This window comes from Mus pahari, chromosome 12 (assembly GCF_900095145.1).
Source record: "Mus pahari chromosome 12, PAHARI_EIJ_v1.1, whole genome shotgun sequence".
Taxonomy (NCBI): Eukaryota; Metazoa; Chordata; class Mammalia; order Rodentia; family Muridae; genus Mus; species Mus pahari.
Window position 1 is genome coordinate 30,775,211 of NC_034601.1, and position 23,166 is coordinate 30,798,376.

Sequence of the window (23,166 nt, forward strand, 5' to 3'; positions counted from 1 at the left end):
GCCATCATTGGGAAGAGAGGCCCCTTGGTCTTGTAAACTTTATATGACCCAGCACAGGTGAACACCAGGGCCAAGTAGTGGGAATGGGTGGGTAGGGGAGCAGGGGCGGGGGCGGGGTATGGGGAACTTTCGGGATAGCATTTGAAATGTAAATAAAGAAAATAATAAAAAGTATGCTGAGTGAATGAATAAGGGATCCCAGCCAGGTAAGTTATTGCATACCTGTACCCCATAACATAAGAAGAGTGGATGAGGAATTCAAGGTCGTTATTGGCCACATATCAAGTTTGAGGCCAACCTGGGCATAAACCCTCTATCAAAGAAAATGAAAAAGGAACCAGTGAGGTAGTGGGTAAAGTGCTTGCCCTATGTGGCTGGCACCCTTAGTTTGAACCCCCCCAGAACACACGTGTAGTGGGTTTGGCCTAAGGCTGCCTGTATTCTGATACTGAGTTCTGGCTACATGCAGTCAGCACATAGACCCAGATGCCGAATATCTGGGGAGAAGAGAGGTAGGCGGGGCTTAGGTTTCATAGGCTAGAGACCAGGAGGAGGAGCAGGAAGGGAGGAAGATAACCATGGGTTAGCTGAGCCATAAAACAGCCATGTGGGCTGGCCAATTGGAGCTAGTAGCAGTCCAGATGACACATAGTAATAATGAGATTAAGGATAGAAAATGGATTCTAACAGCGTAGAAGGCAGGCAGTTGATCAGCTATTGTGATACATGAAGCATATTAAAAATACAAAGGTGGGCTGGAGAGATGGCTCAGCGGGTAAGAACACTGACTGCTCTTCCAGAGGTCCTGAGTTCAATTCCCAGCAACCACATGGTTTCTCACAACCATCTGTAATGGGATAAGATGCCCACTTCTGGTGTGTCTGAAGACAGCTATGGTGTACTCATAAATAAAACAGATAATTCTTTTAAAAATATATATATATATAAACACTGTGTGTGTGTTTTATTTGGGAACATAAATGGTCAAAGGTGGGAAGGAACCCCTGTGCTGGGATTTTTTTAAAAATATTTTTTACTACACCCATGTAAAAAAGGTAGAAGAGTCTTGATACCATGTTGATACTGACCTCCACATGTGAGCTGTGACACAGGCATGTCCACATGCGTTCTAATAATTTTTAAATTTAAAATTAAAACCACAAACTGTCCAGGTCTAGGGGTAAGTAAGAGAAGGAGGAGGACATAGTCCAGGGAGTGGAAGAGTTGGTGTGAGGAGTGTTGAGAGAGAGATGGTGAAGGTTACCTTACGTCCAGGTTTGATTGTGGGTGTAATATGATCAGATTTAAGTTTAGGACGATCGCTTTGGGTGAAGATACAGGATAGATTAGAGGGAGTAGACAAGGTACTTAACCCCCCGGGCCTCAGTTTCCATTTTTTATGTAGTGCACAATTATTGTGAAATTTAAGAATACATGTAGCCAACCTAGACTTAGTGCTGGGACTTTGGAGTGGCGGCCAGCTCTGTAGCGCCTGTCTTGTTTACTGAAGGCCTTAGGTCCAATCCCTAGCCCCACCAACGGGAAAAGAAATTGCTGGCTCCCATCACTGACTGATGTGAAGAAAACCTCGGAGCGGTTTCTTTTCCAGCCTGAAGAACAAGGTATAAAATAAAGTGTGCAGGGTTTGAGTATAGTGCAACCTGTTTGGTTAAGTCCATTTGCACTTGACCCAGGGTCCTATAGTGCTGGACACTACAGAAACCAGAAGTTAGCCTTGGACTGTGACTCTTGAGTTCGTTGTCTCGTGCCAATGAAGATTAAAGAGACAAACTTTTCAGGGGATGCAAAGTAGAAGCAAGCTTTATTTAAAAAAAAAAAAAATTACAGGAAAATGAGAAGTTGGAGAACAGTGAGAGTGGGGAGGGGTTTCAAAGAGAGGAAAGCTGTTGAGTCCCCTTGTCTAGGGGTTTTTATAGGGTCATGGCCGCAGTTGGACAAATTTGTTGGTTCTGAGCCTATTGTGGGCTGAGCCAGTGGAGAGCCTACAGGCTCAGTGCATGCCTTCCTGTCCACTCGGGTGATTGAAGCCGCCTCTGTTGCCTTTGCTCTTGGCTTTGTTAATGATGGGCCTTGCCTGCTGCTACCTGTTACCTGCCGACGTTACAATCTTCTGATATTGCAGGTGTGTTAAATGCTGTTAATTCTGTATTCTAAGCTTTCTCTATTCTCATAGGTACCAAGAAATAGTTGCCTTTGTTCTTAGCCAACCTCCTTTTTATGGAATGGTCTGGGGTCCCTTTGCTGAAATAGTTGGGGTTTCTTGTTAGAAGACAGTCTCACTTAATTTAGTCAGTGACAGTTAGCTGCACCAGAAGCCAGAATATAAGAAAGGACAGGCACACCATAGTTTGGCTGTCCCATAGCCCCTTACAGGCCCTTTTTGTCTTCTTCAACCCTTTAGACCATGCCACATTAACCTTTAGGGTTTTTTTTGTTTTGTTTTGTTTTGTTTTTTTGAGACAGGATTTCTCTGTGTAGCCCTGGCTGTCCTGGAACTCACTTTGTAGACCAGGCTGACCTTGAACTCAGAAATCTGCCTGCCTCTGCCTCCTGAGTGCTGGGATTAAAGGCGTGTGCCACCGTGCCTGGCTAACCTTTAGTGTTTCTTTTAACCCAAGCCTTTGTTCTCCCTGCAGCATATGTAGAGGCCCGTCTCCCTTGCTGCTCCCTTACAGCTCCTGCAGCATTAGAGATATTAAGACTGTTGGGAGCAGGGTTGGGTTTTATTTGAATAGATGGCATTTAGGTATGATGATATGTTACAGAACATGTCAAACATACAGCTGAGCAAAGAGGTATTTATTTTGCAGCATTCGCATACCATAAAATCCATTCTTTAAAAACGCATAAAGCAGTGGGTTTTTTTTGTTTTTTTTTTTTTTTTAAAGTGTTCCCAAGGCTGTCCAGCCATTTGTCACTGTCATTGCAAAACATTCTCACCATTCCCAAAAGTACTCTGATACCATTGGCAGTTACTCCCTGTCCCCCTTTTGCCCTAGCTCTGGGTAAGCTGTCATCCCCATCTCTGTAGATCTGCCTATTCTGGACATTGCCTTTAATAGAGTCTTATAGTATGTGTGGTGTTTAATGTCGCTCCCTTAACAGGTTTAAGGTGTCATACATGCTGGTGCATGCATGCATGTCAACCTACCACATTTTGTTTATTCACTCGTCAACTAGTGGATATTGGGATTATTTCTACTTCTAACCGTATTGACCAACAGTACACCTATGAGCATTTGTGTATGTGTGCATGTTTGGATGTATGTGAACATGCTTTTAGTTTTCATAAATGTATATATCTAAAAGTAGAATTTCTTTGAGAAAAATCAATGGTTTTTTTTTTTTTTTTTTTTTTTTGGTTTTTCGAGACAGGGTTTCTCTGTGTAGCCCTGGCTGTCCTGGAACTCACTTTGTAGACCAGGCTGGCCTCGAACTCAGAAATCCGCCTGCCTCTGCCTCCCGAGTGCTGGGATTAAAGGCGTGCACCACCACGCCCGGCATCAATGGTTTTTTAATTTAAAGTTAGAAGTAGGAGAAGAGAAAAACAAACTTGGAAATGTGGACCTGCTTCACGGAGTAACATAGCCTGTATACATACACATTTCTGCAGGTAGCCTTTAATTTCATATTAAAGAACATTTGAATTCTCTCTTTAGACCTTTTAAACTGTCACCTTCTCCAGAACCATTAATTGAGGATGGCACACACTTATTATAAAGGAAGTAAAATCCTTCCGTAAGGGACAGCTTTGTCTTCAGTTATATAAGGCAAGAGGGAACAAAAGGTTTTTTACAAATGCACATATTACAAGGGTACGAGGAGAAAAGCAAAGGTATTTAGTATGAAGATGGATGCAGTGGGAGCCCTAGAAAGTTTGTTCTTTTAGAAAACTTACCCCCATTTTTGTTATCAGGAAACATGTTATACATTATAAACAGAGAGTACAGTGCATCAGAAGACAGCCTTACCTTAAAATCTTACCCCAAAACCGCTTTGAATCTTACCACCTTGGGAGAAAGAGGATGTAGGTTTGTTTTGGTGGGAGAGGTCATACATAGTAAAAGATATACTCACAAGGCAGGATGAAGTTAGTTGCAATATTATTCGTTTACACACCCAGAGCTTTGGGAACTACTTGAACCAGTGAGTTTATGACAGCTTGTCACGGCTACAGTCACCTGAAAGGAGGGAACCTGAACTGAGAAAATGCCCCCTGAAGATCCTACTGTAAGGCATTTCTTAATCAGTGATTGAGGAGGGAGGGCAGCCCGTTGTGGGTGATGCCATCCCTCAGCTGGTGTTCCTCAGTTCTACAAGAAAGCAGGCTGAGCAATACCTGGGCAACAAGCCAGTAAATACCGCCTCCCATGACCTGTGCATCAGCTTCTGCTGCCAGGTTTGAGTTCCTGTCCTGACTTCCTTCATTGATGAACTGTGATATGGATGGAAGTGTAAGCCAAATTAAACCCTTTACTTCCCAACATGCTATTGGTCACGGTGTTTGATCTCAGCAGTAATAACCCCAGCTAAGATACGACTACAAATCGGACTAAAGACCCCAAAGTCTGCAGAGTAGAGGGCTGGGGACTGCAGAGACTGATTTATGGGAGTGGGGTGGTGATGGATGCAAAAGAGGAGGAGGAAACTGGAGCCCTAGACGTGGCTGGGAGGGGAGTCATGGGGTTCAGGCTTCTCAGAAAAACAAAAGCACCGCAGAAATGAGGATGTGGAGAAGGTGTGGGGGTCCTGAGAGTAACATTTAGAAGGGTTACTCGAAGGGTGGGGATAGTTAGAACACAGCCGACTGGGTGAGGTGGCCCAGAGCAGGAGAAGCCAGTGAGGTAGCAAGAAACTGGAACTGATCCTTGTTTGAGACTGTCTGGTTATGCTCGATAGATCGATTATCAGATGGTTTCTAAACCTGACCGCCTTCAACACCTCCAAGGGCATCAGAGTGGCCTCTGCCACTCAGCTGCTACATTAGTGCTGTTAGAAGCACGGGTGCGAAGGTCTCTCCGGGGTCCGACTGTTGACCATCTTTAAAAAGCAAGGCAGATAACTAGTTTACTTTCAGTTGTAGGAAATGTACTCAGAGGCATCTGGAGTCAGATCAAAATATTTTGGGTGAGATTTTGAAGATACTATGAAGCATTTGGAAAGAGCATTGGTATTTGAGATTCCGTTCTTTATAGTGTGTCAGCCTGATTTAAAATGCAGATTTACAGTGGGCAGTGGTGGCACACCCCTTTAATCCCAGCACTTGGGAGGCAGAGGCAGGCAGGACTACACAGAGAAAGCCTGTTTGAAAAACCAAAAACAAACAAGAAAAGCAGATTTAATTTGCCTCATTTTAAGTTTAAAACCAGTATTTTTATTTTATTTTTAATTTTTTCACACTCCATATTCCTTCCCCTGCCCCCCCATCCACCCTCCATCTGCTCCTCATCCCACACCTCCTCCCTACCCCACCCCATCTCCATGTGGATACCCCCACCCCCCAACCCCAGCTGACCTCTAAACTCCCTGGGGCCTCCCATCTCTTGAGGAAAACCAGTATTATTAATTTGTAAGTTTTAGTTTGAGTTTTTTAGGCTCATGTATGTGTGTGCAATGTACATGTGTATACATATGCTTGTTCACATCTGTGTGGGCGTACAGGTGTGTGCATGCTGGCATGTAGGTTTAAGTCTGAGGATGCTGGCCTCCCTCCATGAATCTCTCTGTGTTGAGGCAGTCTCTCCTCGTTGAACCCAGAGCTTGCTGTATGAGCTAGTCATTTTTAGCCAGTTAACTAGGAGGAGTCACTGTCTCTGCAGCTCTGGGCTGGGCTACCTTATGTGGCTTATGGGGATCTGAACTCTGGTCCTCACACTTGTGTGGCAAGCACTTTACCTGCTGAACCATCTCCCTAGCGTTTATGTGCCAGGCTTGGCAGTGACATGGTTAAGTTGTAACTGTTGAAATGTGTTTGTTCAGTTTGTTCAGTAGCAAAAGATCACCTCGAATCCTTGAAATTCCCAAAATCTTTGTTGTCTTTGTTGTTGTTGTTGTTGTTGTTGTTGTTGTTGTTGTTGTTGGAGACAGGATCTCTATAGTCCTGGCTGACCTGGAACTTCACACATGGATTGGAATTTACAGATCTGTTTGCCTTTGCCTCCTGAGTGCTGGGATTAAAGGTGTACACCTTCACACCTGGCTACCCACTGATCACTTTACTCAAGCACTATGTTACCTTTTCAGGAGAACTCTCTTAGTTTGTGTTGTCATTTCAAAGAAATACAGCATTTTGTTTGCCCAAGGATTCAGAGGACTCGTGGTCATTCCACCTTAGCCCCCTGAGTGCTGGGATTACAGGAGTGTCTACAGTGCACAGCCCTAACTCACCATTTTGTTAGCTGTAATTCTATCAGGTTTTTAGACCTGGCTTAAATGACACTAGCGTTTTGTCCTGATGCTCTTGTTCTAATGGCTTTTAAGTTTGTCACATGTGTAATAGCTGTCAGATGGAAGAGGCTTCTGTGCATGTTTGTAGTTCAGAAACCACCACCACCCCCCCCCCCATGCCAGGGTTTGCTGTTGTCGCCCTGCTTTGTTTTGTTAGATCCCTTTGTGTTGCTCTGGGGATTTCTATATTGTAACTTTTATGACAGCTTGCTTCTGCAGGAGTTTTATTTATAATTTTTTCATTTGTATTTTCTAATGTAAGAGACAAATTTTTAACTTCAGGAACTTTGTTATAGTTTATCAGTATTTGAAGAGTCTTCTGGAAATGTAGTAAATGTTCTTTATTCTCATCTTATTCTTAATTTTAGATACAAATCCAAGTCAGATACTAATCACTAGGAAATTCAGAGAAACTGGGTTTCAAAGTAACTTATGTTTTGCATGATTTTTTTTTTTTTAATTACTGAAAATGGCAGGTCAGTCTTTTATGTTCCAACTGTCCCTAAAGAATTAATAATAGTAACCAGACTGCAACATATAGACTAGAAATGCTGGCTTTATCTCTTTTCTTTGTTGTTGTTTTAATGAATATGCTGTGTTTGAAGGGAGAATAGATGATTGTGTAACATCTGGATCAGTAGTCTGCCGTTTCTCCCCAGCAGTTTCTAAACCATCTAATTAGAAGTCCCTGCTTGCAAGTTTGGACCTAAATACATTTAATCTTTAAAGGCTGCTGAGGGTACTTCAGAATCTTTACAGCTCTTTGCATGTATTTCTGGCATGTAATGACTGGGTATAGCCCCAGGCCATTTAATTAATAGGACGTGGTCTTACATCCTTCTCTTAAGGAATTCTTGAGACTTATACTTGTTAGTTTAATGGCCCAGTTCATTGTTGATTAAACTACCAGAAGCCAAATGAGTTTTATCTCACAACCGATTGTTTATTTCATTGTGGGCCGGAAATTCTGTGATATATATAGTTTTCTATTATAGTAACCATCTGATTGCTTTTCTTCTTCTTCTTTTTTTTTTTTCACACAATTAGTAGTGTTTTCATTTACTTGGCAAAAGTTTGTTCCATGTACCAGTCACTAGACCAGACCAGCTGCTTTCTTAGCAAAGTATGGTTTGGGTAGAATTTGGTTAAATCATCTCTGGGGTGTCCAAGATTTTTGTGAGGGGCATTCAAAACTGTGATTCGTTGGCTCTGGTTTGAGAGAAGGAGAGTAAGTCAGTCCCCACCCTATCAGGTCCAAGCCACAAAGCACTACAAAGGGAGAGGAAGGATGGCCCTCAGTGTCCTCCAGTTATGAACTATTAATAACAATGGAGTCTTGACTATAAAGGCATATTGTCATAAAAATAGAAGTTTGCTGAAGTAACACGAAGGTGAACATCTTGCACTCTTTGCTAGACTTTGCAGTTTCCTTTTGTTTCCCATGCCGGCTGGCTGTTAAGTCTGTTTTCAGGCACAATAGGCACAGGAAAGGAGGGAAGATAAGGCCAAATGTTGACTCGGGGACTAGCATGCCTGCGCAGTACATATATAATATGGTGGTATTGGGTAGGCAGATAACTAGCAGTCTCTACTGCAGGTATAACATGTTTCCCCAAACATTCCTATCTCACCAAGAATATGTATGGATTAATAACTTGTGAATTGATCTTGAGGTTTCTTCAACCTGTCATAGGTCATAGTCTCTAAGTTATTCTCTACCGGTAAAATGAGCCAATTCAAGCCAGATTTGTGTGTGCATGCGTGTGCCAGGGTGTTATATGGGAAAGATTTTGGGGCTGGCCAGGGCCAAGGTGTACCTGCTGGGAGGACCTGGAGGCGAGCCTGTCTGCTTTGGTATGTAAATTACACTCCTCAGCAGTCTCTATGCTGGCTAGAGTTGTCTTGACACAAGGTCCTCAGAAGAAGGGGACTCTCCACTGACAGTGCCTCCATTAGGCTGGCCTGTAGGCAACTCTGTGAGGCATCTTGATTAACAAGTAGGAGGGCCTAGCTCAATGTGGGTGAAGCCACCCTCGGGCAGGTGACCCTGGATTTTATACTAAAGCAAATTGAGCAAGCCAGTAAGCAGCAGTCCTCCACAGCCTCTACTTCAGTTCCTTCAGCCAGATTCCTTTCTTCAGTTCTAGCCCTGACTTCCCTCAGTGAAGGACTGTGTAAACAAAAGGGTCATTCTCTCTCCCTCTCACTGCCACCTTTCTCCCTCTGTCCCTCCTTTGGCCCTTCCCTCCCTCATTCTGTCCCTCCCTCCCTCACTCTGTCCCTCCTGTCTTTCAAATTTTCAGCCAAGGTTCAAGGCAGGTCCCACAGTTTTCATTCTGGACTGTGTAAAGAACATCAGGCTTGCAGTCAGGCCTGACTAGCTTATTTGCCATTGGCAAGTTCATTTACATCTGAGTTTCCATATTATCCTCTGACAGAGAAAATAAAGTATCTTCTCTGCATTTACGGGCTTCTCAGAAGCGCAGACACTGCACAAGTGTGGTACTGTGTTGATGGTGTTGAGTCACACTCTATCTTCCCAACAACACAGAGGGCTGCATATGACTTCTCTGTGTGGCAGAGACCTTCGTGCCGCACCTTCCAGCCAACATCTGTGGTTGAAATGACCTTTGATATTGTTATGTTTCTCCAACTCTGCCATCTCTGCCTTCCTCGTTGACACCTTTTGTTGTTGAGAACATCACGTTCCTCACTTGGCTTTGTAATGACTGAGCCAGTTCAACCCCACTCTCCCGAATCAGCTCCCGTTTCTATGTTTTTCTACATGTTTTTATTTTTAGTATATGCAGTATGTCATGTGGGTAATTTGGTAAGTATTTTGGGAACATTAGGTGTCCACACTTTTAGCTGCTGTAGTGTGGATTGAGTTAATTTGTGTGTATTTGTATGCTATTATAATATATATGCCTATATATGAAGCAGATGATTTATTAGAGTGATTTCTATAGTGTGAGTTATTGAGTTACTGAGATATGGATGTTTCTTTGAGGCTTTGGCTTCACTCCCCCAATTATTTCCCAAAGCGCAGTTCTAATTTACATGTATGAGCATAGAGTATATTGTCTCTATTGTTTACATGTATGAGCATAGAGTATATTGTCTCTTTATTGTTTGTTGTTGCTGCTTGAGAAGGGTCTCACTGTGAACCTTGGACAGCCTGGATCTCAAGAGTTCCACCCACATCTGCCTCCTGAGGGGTTGGGCCTTCCTTTCTGAATGCTGAGCACTGATCCCAGGGTCTACCTCATGCAGGACAAGCAGTCGACCCTTACAGACACCCAGCTCTGTTATACTTTTTTAATTGTGGGGATGAAAACGTGCCACTTTGACATAGTGATTATTTGGGGTTAAAGGCATTTGAAAAACAGCAGGTACCGGGAAAGTCCTTGACTTTTCTTTCTCTTTCTAAAATCAGGCAGCAGACTCCCCCTGGAAGGTATCTTCCTGTACCAAGGGAAAGGAAGGAAAAGGGAAGGCATTCTTACAACCAGAGATGGCAGTCAACACTGAGGAAGCTGGCTGAGCAACTTGTTATTCTTGTCCCTCTTGTCTTCAGTGACTTCTCGAGCCACATTCCTTTATCTAGTCATGCTTCACAGCTCACTTTCTGACAGTCTAACAAAACTTGAAAAGCATATTATTATTGTTGTTGTTATTGTTATGGTGTTATGGTGGTTTTGTGTGTGTGTGTCTATATATACACAAATGTGTGGAGACCAAAGGAAGATGTGTCTTGCTTGCTGTTTCTTTGCCTTGGTCCTTTAAGACAAGTAAGTGAGACAGCTCACTGATTCTGGACCTAGGCTACCACACACACACACACAAACGGCCAAACCTAGCTTTTTATGTGGGTGCTGGGACCTGCGCTCAGCCCCTCATGCTAATACAGTAGGCACTCTGACTCCCTAAGCTGTCTCTCCATCACTTTAAAAATAGACTTTTTTAAAGCCTGTGACTCATCTATGCTCATACACAGGGACTCTAGGCACTCTGATTTGATGCATTAAAGTCCTTGTACTAAACACTCATAAGCAAGCGAGAATCAAGACTTTTTGTCACAAGCAGCTTTGTGAGGGACCTTTTGCTCTAGTCAGAAAAAATCATAAGTAGGCAAGGAGCTGAATGCAGTACCCTTACTCTTGGCTGGCCTAGATTCCAGAGGCTTGTGAATGTAGCGTCCTGTCGATCCAGGCTCTGAAATCCTCAGACAGAGCTTGCTGATCTGCGCTTCCAAAGCCCGAGATATGTGCTGTGGACCTTGAGAAGTAGGGGCTCACAGCGCTTGTCTTTTGGCCCTAGATGCTCAAGTCAGATGCCTGTTGCTGGAGGCTCTGAGTGCTCAGGGGCTCAGCACTGGGCAATCTTAGTAGCTTTAGGCTTTTGGGCATCTGCTCTCTCAGCCCAGAGAGCAACTCACTAGACCACTGCAGCCTCCTTTAAGCTGCAGGCTGAGCTGAGGGCTTATGGCGTTGGGAGGCTTGAAGACAACCTCAGAGCCACTTTCTAGTCACTTGGCCACAGCTATGACTGGATGCCTAGAGCTAAACCGCATGTTTCATCTGCTCATAGTGTTGACCGCTCATGTCACTGGTCACCAAAATGCCATTTAGAAGAGAGTTTGATTGAGACCTGATGTTGCAGCTGGAAAGGAACACTCTTTGTACAGGAGGGACACTTTTCAGACTGACCTGCTAAGACTGAAACCAGCCTGCTTCTGCAGCCAGAAGAGGGGAGTGGCTGGCTTGTGTGCAGCTTCTAGGTGCACCAGTCAGAAGTCTCACATGTACTGTGGGTTGAATTTGTAGAAAGAAAAAAAGAAGAACCTCACCTCTGCTGAAGTTTGTACAAGATGGGGCTGGGGAGATAGCTCAGTGGCTAAAGGGCTTCCTGTGCAGGCATGAAAACGGGAATTCACATAATCAGAACACATGTGAAAACAGCTGGGCGAGCAGGTCAGTGGGCTATGGGTGCCCCTGAGAGGCCCTCCCTCTATAAATTAGGTAGAGAGATACCAGTAAAGACACCTAATATCAATCTCAAGCCTCAACATGTGCATACACATTTGTACTTGTATACCACACATATGAAAACACACACATACATATGTGTGTATGTATGTATGTATGTACACTATACACATAGACACACCAAAAGGAAAAATAAATTCTACATAAAATGACCGAAGTTATAGAAAGTTAAAATGTTGCAGGCCAGAACCAAATTTCCCTGGGCTATTTTTTTAATCCCTTTGAAAATCATTCATTGCCCACCCCTGTGTCTGACATTCTTGTGATTGTCAAAACCTTTACGATGTATTCTTAGCAAATCACTAACGTGCAGTTCTCTGAAGCTAAGAATGCTAGCTAATGTATAAAACACACAGCAGCATTTGCCTTGCTTTGCTGTGCCCCGTCTACCTGTGATTCCCACCACTGAGCTTGGTTAATTGTTGATGTAACTTCCTCTATTCTGTAACTGATAAACCACCATGTGACCACCCATACAGTAGAGCGTGGTGGTTGGCGTGGACTGAGTCTGATTGCTGGTTATTTTGACCCCAGAATAAACTCTCTTCTCTCTGTGAGTGCAGAGCTGTACTTTTGCATGGATGCATCACACCATCCACAAGTGCCACAGGTTTATTGTGGAGTCACTGGGAAGGCCCTTCCCTCCTATCCTGAGTGAGACTTGCTGAAGGATAGGTAGGGTCATCTAGAGTTCACCAAGGCCTGTCATGGCTGAAGTGAAGTCTTGTAGATCCAGGGCAAGTTTGTCTATAGCTGAAGCAGTTGTCATATTATAGCTATAGTGTTCCTTGCAACTGGGATGGAGCGTTCTTGAAGTGACTTGGGGGGGGGGTGTATTTGTGTGGCCTCCCTGCTGTGGTGACAGTCTAGCTGGTAGCCCCCAAGGGGGCTATTCTATTGACACACTGAATACAAATGAGGCGTCAGTCAGGTACCTGTAAAGGGTAGGTCAGGTACCTGTAAAGGGTAGGTCGACTTTTGTCTGAAGATTTACTCATTTCAGATATTGAATGTTGCTTACAATAAAGACATAACTTTAAAGAACTTTCTGAATAGTATTTCCACACCAATCCAAGAGCCCTTGAGGCAAGAAGAGCCCTCTGATCTGTGTATGTAAAGTTACCAACAAAAAGAAATGAAAACAAAACAGAAATAGCCAACTGAAGAAAGACAGAAATGTATTTGTGGTCCCACCCAGCTTGCCCACCGTTCCTCCAAACCCCTGCATGGATCTCATCCCATGCAAAGGTCAGGGTTCTTAGGTGCCAGCTGCTGAGGGCTGCGAGCCTGTTCATATCACCAAGGGCTTAGAGACAGGCTTCAGGGTGTGGGCACAGTTTGCTTTGTCTTTAAAAATGAGCCTTACGGGAGGATCTCTGACCTTGGGGCCAGCCTGGTCTTCATAGTGAGAGCTCCAGGACTGAGGACTATGTAGAGAGACCCTGTTCTTCAGTAAGCCCTTCCTCAGTCCTCTTTTTATTAACCTGGAAGGTTGGGTGGCAAAGGAATTGAGATTCTTCATGAAAACTTTTGAGAATCATAGATAGATGTCTGAGTATCAGAGTCAAAGTGGAAAGCTGTCCTAACTTTCTCTCCTGGGATGTCTTTCACTAGATATTCCCCTGCTGGAACAGTAGCTCTTAGGTGGAATTGTTATCCACATGTAAAAGGCCCTGGGAAGGAGTGTGACAGATGAAAGGAGAGAGGGGAAGAGATAGACAGAGGAAGGTAAGGAGGTAGGTGGGTAGATAGGGAAGGAGGGAGGGAGGGAGGGAGGGAGGGAGAGGCAGACAAAGAGGATGATAAGTAGATAGTGTGCTGGCTAGTCTATGTCAACTTGACACACAAACTAAGGTTATCTGGAAGAAGGAAACCTAAATTGAGAAACATTCCTCCCTAAGATCCAGCTGTAAGCCATTTCTTAATTAGTGATTGATGGGAGAGGGCCCAGCCCATTGTGTGTGGTGCCATCCCTGGGCTGGAGGTCCCAGGTTGTCCCAAGTTATTTAAGGAAGCAGGCTAAGTAAGCCATAATGAGCAAGTCCATAAACAGCATCCTTCCATTGCCTCTGCATCAGCTCCTGCCTCCAGGTTCCTGCCCAGTTTGAGTTCCTGTCCTGACTTCCCTCAGTGATGGACAGTGCTGTAAAAGTGTAAGCCAAATTAACCCAGCAATAGTAACCCTAACTAAGATAGACAGATTGACAGACTGCCTGGCTGGCTGGCTGACTGACTGACTGACAGACAGACAGATGGAGAGGGAAGATAGAATAGATGAAGCAGTAGTACAGTTATCCTTTGTAAAAGTTAAATTTCTGTAATTTTGAGACAAAGTCTCACATAGCCCAGGCTGGCTTCAAATACTCTATATACCTAAGAATGGCCTTGAACTTGCTTCTACTTCCATAGTGCTAGGATTATAATCACATGCCACCATATGTTTGGGGGTGAAATCTGAGCACTCAGAGCATCTTAGTTTGGTATCTTCTAACTGTTCACAAGTGCATTGAAATCAAGGGTGAGCATGGATCGCTGTCTTACCGATTTTATAGACTCTTGATATATAACTCAGACTAGCCTGGAACCCAGTGTGCAGCGCAGGCTGGCCAGCTCCCAAATGCAGGGATTACAGTCATGGACCACCCGGTTGTGTCTTTTATTTTAGAAACTAGTAAAAATCAATGTCTACCTTCTTGATTGACTACGTAAGTGTTATGTTCCAAAAATTTCACTATTTTTAAATTATAGTAGTTAGAAAGTTTTTTAGTTAAAACTTTACTATTAGCATTAAAAATTATAAGTATTGCCGGGCATGGTGGCACACGCCTTTAATCCTAGCACTCGGGAGGCAGAGGCAGGCGGATTTCTGAGTTCGAGGCCGGCCTGGTCTACAGAGTGAGTTCCAGGACAGTTAAGGCTACACAGAGAAACCCTGTCTCGAAAAAAAAAAAAGGGCTGTTGAGATGGCTCAGTGGGTAAGAGCACCCGACTGCTCTTCCGAAGGTCTGGAGTTCAAATCCCAGCAACCACATGGTGGCTCATAACCATCGGTAACAAGATCTGACGCCCTCTTCTGGAGTGTCTGAAGATAGCTACAGTGTACTTACATATAATAAATAAATAAATAAATCTTAAAAGAAATTATAAGTATTCACCAACCTTAAATTTTAATATGAAAAAAAAATCACTTGAAGAATTATGTTAGCAGGTGTGGCGCCTCCCACCTGCAGCCAAGTATTTGCAAGGCTGAGAGGCAGAGGATCTCCATGAGTTCCAAGCCAGCCTGAAGTACACCATAATTCCAGGCTAACCTGAACTGTGTGTCATGAGGCCCTGTCTCAAAAAAAATGGAAAGCAAGAATTGGGCTTTTTGAGGCCAAATATTTATCTAAGATTTGCCAGAACAGCAACAGCATCAGCCATTCTCTCAGCATTCTATAGGACATAATGACACACTTATCTGTCCATTGTTGTCTGATGCTCTGTGCTTCTCTTTCCCTAGGTGAACGTGTCAAACCTTTTACACCAGAGAAAGCAAAGGAGATTATAATGTCTTTACAGCAGCCGGCAATCTTCTGTAACATGGTTTTTGATTGGCCATCACGACACTGGACCGCAAAACACCTTTCTAAGGTCTTGGAGGGCAAGCAGATACGGTTCAGAATGGGCCTGAGAGGCACAGGCACAGGTAATTGCCATGGCAACCCCTCCTCCATAGCATCCAGACATGCTCAGCAGTGCTCACCCCATCTCGAGGCAGTCTTTTATGTCTAATCCTCTTTGACCACTTACTGTACAGATAGGAAACTTTACAAGAAAGTGTGGGGAAATAGTTTGACCTCATACAGGGTTTTCCCCCCTTGTTCAAACAATGGATTTAAACGCCTACCCAGAATGCAAATCTGCTAACTCACGTATTCAACACATTGCTAGACATTGTTCCAGCTGATTGAGCATGGTAGACAATATATATGTTAATGAGCTACTGCTTGTGCCCCTTTCCACTGAGGAACAGCAGTACTATAATACTACAGAACTGCAGTGTAACACTCGCTAAGAGTGCCATGTGGTAGTTCCTTCACTTGTGATTCATCTGGAGAACATGCCTACATGTCTGGCTCCAGACTATTTTAGACACTTAGTCTTGCTTATAATCTTACCTTATTTTACTGCATAGGTATGAAATACATGTATGTGTTTCTGTGTAAGCGAGACAACAGGAGCTCTGTCCCCACCTGTGAAAACAAACCAACCCACGAGGCCTCCCAGTGTTGCCTGGGCTGGTCTCCACTCCTGCTGCCGTCCCTTATAGCTGGGGCACAGGCTGCACTGTGCTGCACTACACTACACTGGGTTTGTTTTTGTTTTTTGTTGGTTTTGCTTTCTTAATATTAATAGATGATTTTTTTAAAAGCTTGTTTGCCTTTCTTTCCCAGACACTTTGAAATTTTTGACATTTTACCCCTGTTATCAGATTAAGTGACTATCATTATCTCTAAAATATTGTCATTATTAAAGAGGGATAAGGTATGTTTCTAATCTAAAGCCCTGCATCACCGTGCTCTGCTCTCTGCCTGGCATTTCAGAATGAGTAACCTGCTCCTGGAGAAACTCAGTGCATTGCAGAATAGTAGTATGCAGACCTATTAATAGCCTCAGGGAGCTAGAACCTTTCCCACTTTCCCTTTCAGCAGCTCCAAGCTCCTTTCTCTGCTTGACCTTGTAGGATATAGCCTGCAGTTTGCTTCCCGTGTCTAGAGCCATTTTGGACTCTGGAGACAGGCAGGGCAGAATTACTATAGCTTGGCATCTCATTCTCATCACAGACTTGATTGTTTAGGTATTGTTAAATGAAATGCTAGACCAGTGCAAGAACTTAAAACCAGGCTATATGTTTTCCTTATTGATTTTTTGTGACACAAATCTGCCACTGAAGTGTCTATTACTGACTTGAAGAGAAATACAAATTGTGGAATCTTCACACCCTGCTTAGACTGCAGACACCACAGCACTGCTGGTGACTAGTGTTCGTTTGCGGAGAGTGACTTACCTGAAGTCTCCTGCTAGTCTGCTTACCTCTCCCTAAGGGTGGTAGGACTGTTTGGGCAGATGAGTCACGGTAGTTTGACCTTTTCAAGTTAATACTTAAGTCTAAAAGGAGTTTTTACTAAAGTCAGGAGAAACCACTCTGAGGTTTTAGTAAAGGTAGCATATGTAACAATTGAAATAAAATCCTCATAGCATAAAATGTAGCATTTAGCCATTTGGAAGTATCTAATCAAACAGTGGTTAATGTTTTCACAGACTGACACTTTGTAATTTCAGAATGTGTCATTCGCCCATAGGGAAGGCCAGTGCCTCAGCAACACCAGCCTACTTCTGTCTGTCTAAGTCTATCCATTCTGGATGTCTTATTGGAGTCACAGGAGAGCCAGCCCCTGCATCTGGTTTCTTTCACATAGCCTGTTTTCAAGGCTTACCCAGAGAGGAGTATAAATTGAACATCTCTAATCTGAAATGCTTTAGAATCTGAGTTCTGAGCACCAGCATGATGCTACCACTAGAAAACTCCATACCTGATCTCACAAGGCAAAATGTATAACCTTTAAGCCTAAAATTGTATAATAATACTGCCTTTTGTCTATCTTGCTCAAAAGAAGATATGAAGTAGAAATGCATTTCATAGTAGCCTCAGGTTCTGTCCATAAAATTGTTCCTCCTCTATATGCAAGTATTCCAAAATGCAGAAAAATATGAAATAAATCAAACCACTTCTGATGCCAGGCATTTCAGGTAAGGGGTTCTCTGCTGGTGTGTATCAGAGCTTCCTTCATTCGTCTTTATTACCAAGTGATATTCTGTATGTATGAGTATGTGCGTCCTGTTTGTCCATCAGTAGATGGCAATACAGGGGTTTCTCTGCATTTCGTTACTATTAGGATTTTGCTCCCATGGACATTTGTGAAGTGGAAACTTCTAGTTCTGTGGGAAGTTAGTTATGTCAAATGATGGTTTGCTGAGGCACACAGGTGAAAGGATGTCTTGTTAAAGCAGACACATGAAAGACTTCCTGAAGCAGACACAGGTGAAAGGGTGTTTTGATATAGCAGACATTTGAAAGGACACTTGATGAAGGAGTATAAATATGACCCCACAGACAGTGGGAGACAAGCACTGAGCTTTGGTTTGGTTTGCTCTGCCCCACTATTTGCTAAAGAGACGCGTGTATTGGTTCGCTTTACATAGCATTGTTGAGCTTAACTTGTAGTAATGCTGCCATTGAGAGAAACTCACCCAAGAACTATTCCTCTTTTCTCAGTTGTAGCCATGTTGGTGAACGTGAGGAGATGCTCCATTGTGGTTCTGATTGGCCTTGTTCTGTGACTAAGGAGATCTGGTGCTAGCCAGTAGCAATGTGTGTTTATATTTTTTGCTCCATTATTTTTTTTTAAGACATTATTGTACATAAGTTACACTGTAGCTGTCTTCAGACACACCAGAAGAGGGTGTCAAATCTCATTAAGGGTGGTTGTGAGCCACCATGTGGCTTCTGGGCTTTGAACTCAGGACCTTTGGAAGAGCACTCAGTGCTTTTACCCACTGAGCCATCTCACCAGCCCATCCATAATATTTCTAATGGAGGCTTTAGTAGTTGATTTGAAAAAGCTCTTTATATATCCTAGAGATTAAAATTGCATGTGTCCACACATGCACATACACACACACACTCTGTAATTTTTGAAAAAGCAATGAGCATAGGTTTGTGGTTTAAAGAGCTGTTCAAATTTTGACTTGCTGTGTGACCTCGGGCAGGTCAATTATGTATGTTAGAAATATGTTTTCTGTATGTTAGAAATATTTTTGAAGCTAAATGATTTCATCATGTATAGTATTGCTTTCCTTTACTCCTAACACTTAGAAGGTAGATCTCTGTGAGTTCAAGGGCAGCCTGGTCTATATAGTAAGTTCTAAGCCAGTTAGCACTATAAATTCATATGCTCAAAGCATTTAGAATAGTGCCTACCTAGCAAGTATTAAACAAATATCACTTAACATACAAATAATTTAAAGATGAAAAATAGGGTTTCTTTAGTTTAAAAAACAATTTGGAAAAGGCCAAAGAAATTTAAAGATACCTTGTTTGGTTGTTGTTGCTGCTGGTTGTTTTTTATATAAGATTTTTTGAGACAGGTCTCACTGTGTAGCACAGACTGGCCTTGAACTCACAGAGATCTGCCTGCTTCTGCCTTTTCAGTGCTGTAGTTAAAGTTGTATACCAGTATGCCTCGCAAATGTGTAGCACTGGCTAGCCTTGAACTTTGATTGATTGATTGATTCTGTATGGGTATTTTGCCTTTGTGTATGTCTGTGTGCTATGTGTGTGTCTGATGCTCATGGGAGCCAGAAGGGGACATCATCAGATCCCCTGGAACTGGACTTAGAGACCCTTGTGAGCTGCCATGTAGATGCTGGGAATCATACCCAGGTCGTCTGGAAGGACAGAGTGCTCTTGGCCACAAAGCATCTCTCCATCCCAACCTGTTTGTATTTAACAGGTTGTGTTTAAAAATTAAAGTTATATTGATTTTCACAGGCCGCTTTATTTTTCTCTCAGCATATTCGGAGGAACATCGTATGACATTAAATGTGACTTTTAAATGGCTCCTAAGTGGCAATATCATACTTTATTTAAGATGCTCCTATTTGCTGTGTTCAGATGGGTTGGGGAAGTGGCTAGATGCTTTCCACTCGAGTGTTCAGTAAGCACTGAATGGGGTAGGGGGAAAAGAGGTGCTTCTAAACTGCTTGTGAGCTTCAAACATAGAAACTTGCCCACGTGTTATCTATTATTATCTTTCTAGAATAGATTCCTAGAAGGAGGTCACCAGGTCCAATGGTGTTTGAATTATCAGCAGCACTCACCAGAGACCTGAGTCATTCTGGGGTCTTGTGACAACCACCTGTCTCCCAGGCCATTCCTGATTGACATCTCCTCCCTCTAAGGTCTTCCTGCTGTAAGGACAAGGGCCTCATCTCATCCTGGGGTCAGCATCTAGTCACAGTCTTATATCTGCGGAGTGACAAAGTGGAAGGCTTTTGACACACAGGCACAGGCACAGGCAGTAGGTAGTACATGTCAGTGTCTTTCAAAACCAAACAAGAGGTTTCTCTTTTAGAAAATCTGGTAGATGAAAGGGTGGGATCTCGTTACTGTAATAGCATCAGCTGGTGATGCTGAACATAAGTTCGTATTTAACAGTAATTCCCGCTTTTTCCTGATAATTGTCCTTTGTTTCAGAGCTTTGGGGGTTTGTTTTGTTTTATATACTTTTTTGTTTTGATGTTATTGCTATTTTTTTGAAACAGGGTTTCTCTGTGTAACCCTTGCTGTCCTGGAATCAGGCTGACCTTGAACTCACAGAGATCTGTCTCCCTCGGCACCCTGAGTGTTAGGACTAAAGATGTGTACCACCATTGCCCTATGTGTTTTATTTACTTTTCAAGACAATTTTTATACTATGAATGTTTCCCCATTTATTATTTGCATCTGTTTTGCTACAGACATGCTTTTTTATAATCAAATCTGCTAGTGCTCTACAAACATTTATTCTCATTTGTTTCATTTTAGAAATTGCTCCTCTTAAAATAGACTACGCTGATACTTTCCTTTAACAGCTTAATGATGGCATTTGCTGTAGTTTTTCCAAATAGTACAGTGGGGAAGTATAGCTCCAGCCTCAGTTACAAGATGGCCATCTTAAACTGCTCTGGCTTTGGCAGCATCCTTTAGTGTGTCCCTGTGTGTTCTTGTGTCTTCTCCCATCATTTTTGAGGGTAAGTACATCTTAAGTTGTGGCTTTGGGGCTAGTGAAATGATTTTGAAAGCAACATCTTAGCACTGATACACATTTTAGTGTTTGAAACTAAATCTCAGACAGCCCAGCTACTCACTTCCTGTGTGCTTGGAGCTGTCGCTGTTATTGCTGTTGTTGCTGTTGCTATTGTTGTTGTTGCTATTGCTATTGTTGTTGTTGCTGCTGTTGTTTACCTTCCACCATGGTGTCTCATTCTAGCTCACTGCACCACTGTATAGCCAACCCAAGCTTGCCTTAAACTTGAGGTAATTCTCCTGCCTCAGCCTCCACAGGGATTACAGACATGCTGAGATAAGTTATATAGATAGATAGATAGATAGATAGATAGATAGATAGATAGATAGATAGATAGACTTGAGGTAATTCTCCTGCCTCAGCCTCCACAGGGATTACAGACATGCTGAGATAAGTTGTATAGATAGATAGATAGATAGATAGATAGATAGATAGATAGATAGATAGATAGATAGATATAGATATAGATATAGATATAGATATATAGATATATCTTATCTCAAGTTCTATTTTCTATATATGTATACATTATATAAAAATCAGAATTGACCATTTCTTTGTAATTGAAGTATCAAAATACTTTCATCTATTTCTTTTGAAATACATTGTTTTCCTGTTTTGTGATAGGACACCAGAGCATCCCCGATCTGACTGTAACATAATTCCCACAGCTCTTCTTTCCCTGTCAGTCCATCCTGCCTACTTGCCCAGCTTCTGGCAACTGCTCGTCTACTCTGATCTTATGTTACTCTTCTTTCCTCAGTATCTTTGAATTTTATTCATCTAAAGAGGTTTTTGTTTTGTTTTTCAAAAGGAGCTCTGGCAAAGTTTTATTAAAAGAAAACTTTCTGGTTTACTTCCCACCAGTCCGTTCTGGCATGCTTCTAATAATATCAGAATCACCTGGGTCAATGATAGCCAGTGTGCATACTCTGTAGTGTTTTCCACACGCTGTGCCCAGTTCAATGTTATTACCACTATAGTGATGGTCCCCAGTTTTAGCCAGCATGACATAGTACTCTATTTCAGATTTCCTCAAAGCTGGACAGTTGTTGGCAAGGATAACCAACTTCGCTTTGCCTTGTCTGAGCATCTTCAGAGTCTGTTCGTACCCCAGCACGTACTTCCCACTTTTCACAACAAATTGGACTCCAGAGACTTTCCCGTCGTCTTTGCGGCCACCATCTTCTTGCCTTAGGTGTGGAACAACCCCCAACCAATACCAGCTGCCCATCTAAAAAGTTTATAGTTGCACAGAGTGCTCGCTTAAAGAGACCCCCTGGCACGAGGCAGAGGGGCACTGTGAATTCAAGGCCAGCCTGGTTCACATCCAGAGTTACACAGAAAGACCCTGTCTCAGAAATAAAATAAAATAATAAAAGGCTAGGTAGTGGTGATACACACCTTTAATCCCACTAATTGAGAGGCCAGGGCAGGAGGGAGGAAGAAAGGGAGGGAGGAAGGAAGAAAGACCAAACCCAACCCATTGGGGGGGGGGGGTGCGTGCGCATGTGTGCTTGTCTGTCTGTCTGTGTAGTGCCTGCACATGAGCGTGCTTCTACGTGAGCTGTATGCACATGTGGAGACCAGAACAGGATGTTGAGTCCTGCCACTCTTCCTCATGCATGGATGTAGGTCTTCCACTGAACTGGAAGTTTACTTCTGGGCCAACAAGTTCCCAGGATCCATCAGTCTGCCTCCCAGGGCTCAGGGTGCAGGCATGTGCAGCCAGGCCTGGCTTTGTGTAGTTTTAGAGATCTTAACTCAGGTCCTTGTGTGTATAGGGTAAGCACTATTACCTTCTAAATGATCCTGGACTCTCCCCTTGCCTGAGATTTTTAGATGAAAATTCATTAAGCCCTAAAAATTAAGTTTGGAAAGAAGTTTACATTATTGTAAAATTATCTCTCTCTATGAAAAAACATACTATCTTACTGAGTCTGTCAGCAAAAAAGATTTGTAGTTATCTTTCATTACTGCTAGTATAAAGAAAATACTTTTGCCATTCGTTTTCAGTATGCATAATGGGGTGTTCAGACAGGGTCTCTCTATATAGCCTCATGTTTTATTAATTTGTAGATAGATAAAAGCATTTACTTATTCTCTGTGTTGATTTGTGTCCACTCTTGTGCTGTAGGTGGATGGTTGGTTGGTTGGTTGTTCCTGTAAGTTTTATAGAAAGACAGGTACATATATTTATAAACAAAAAAAAATTTCTTGTTTCTTTTGTATTGAGTATATTTCTCTTTTTAAGGTTTATTTATTTATTTATTTATTTAATCTATGTGAGTACACTGGTTGTGAGCCTTCATGTAGTTGTTGGGAATTGAATTTTTAGGACCTCTGCTTGCTCTGGCTGGCCCCCTTGCTCAGTCCCTGCTCGCTCTGCCCCAAAGGTTTATTTATTATTATATGTAAGTACACTGTAGCTGACTTCAGATGCACCAGAAGAGGGCATCAAATCTCATTACAGGTGATTGTGAGCCACCATGTGGTTGCTGAGATTTGAACTCGGGACCTTTGGAAGAGCAGTCAGTGTTCTTACCCACTGATCCATCTTGCCAGCCCACGTATATTTCTTATATCTGTCTTAGTTCTTGCTTAGAATTTGGGTGTGTGTGTGTGTGCTTGAAATAGTCATAGTAATAACTGACCTTTAGCCGGGCATGGTGGCACACGCCTTTAATCCCAGCACTCGGGAGGCAGAGGCAGGCGGATTTCTGAGTTCGAGGCCAGCCTGGTCTACAAAGTGAATTCCA

The 23,166-nt window shown here is 42.8% G+C and overlaps 1 protein-coding gene and 1 pseudogene across 1 annotated transcript in view; one reads left to right on the forward strand and one right to left on the reverse strand.

The window, feature by feature from the left end:
- Positions 1-23,166, forward strand: part of Hspbap1 (HSPB1 associated protein 1) — a 54,594-nt gene that overhangs the window by 4,502 nt on the left and 26,926 nt on the right. The window contains exon 2 of the mRNA XM_021209624.1: positions 15,019-15,204. Coding sequence (XP_021065283.1) covers positions 15,019-15,204 — 186 coding nt within the window. The remainder of the gene's footprint in view (positions 1-15,018; positions 15,205-23,166) is intronic.
- Positions 21,261-21,592, reverse strand: LOC110329762 (annotated as a pseudogene).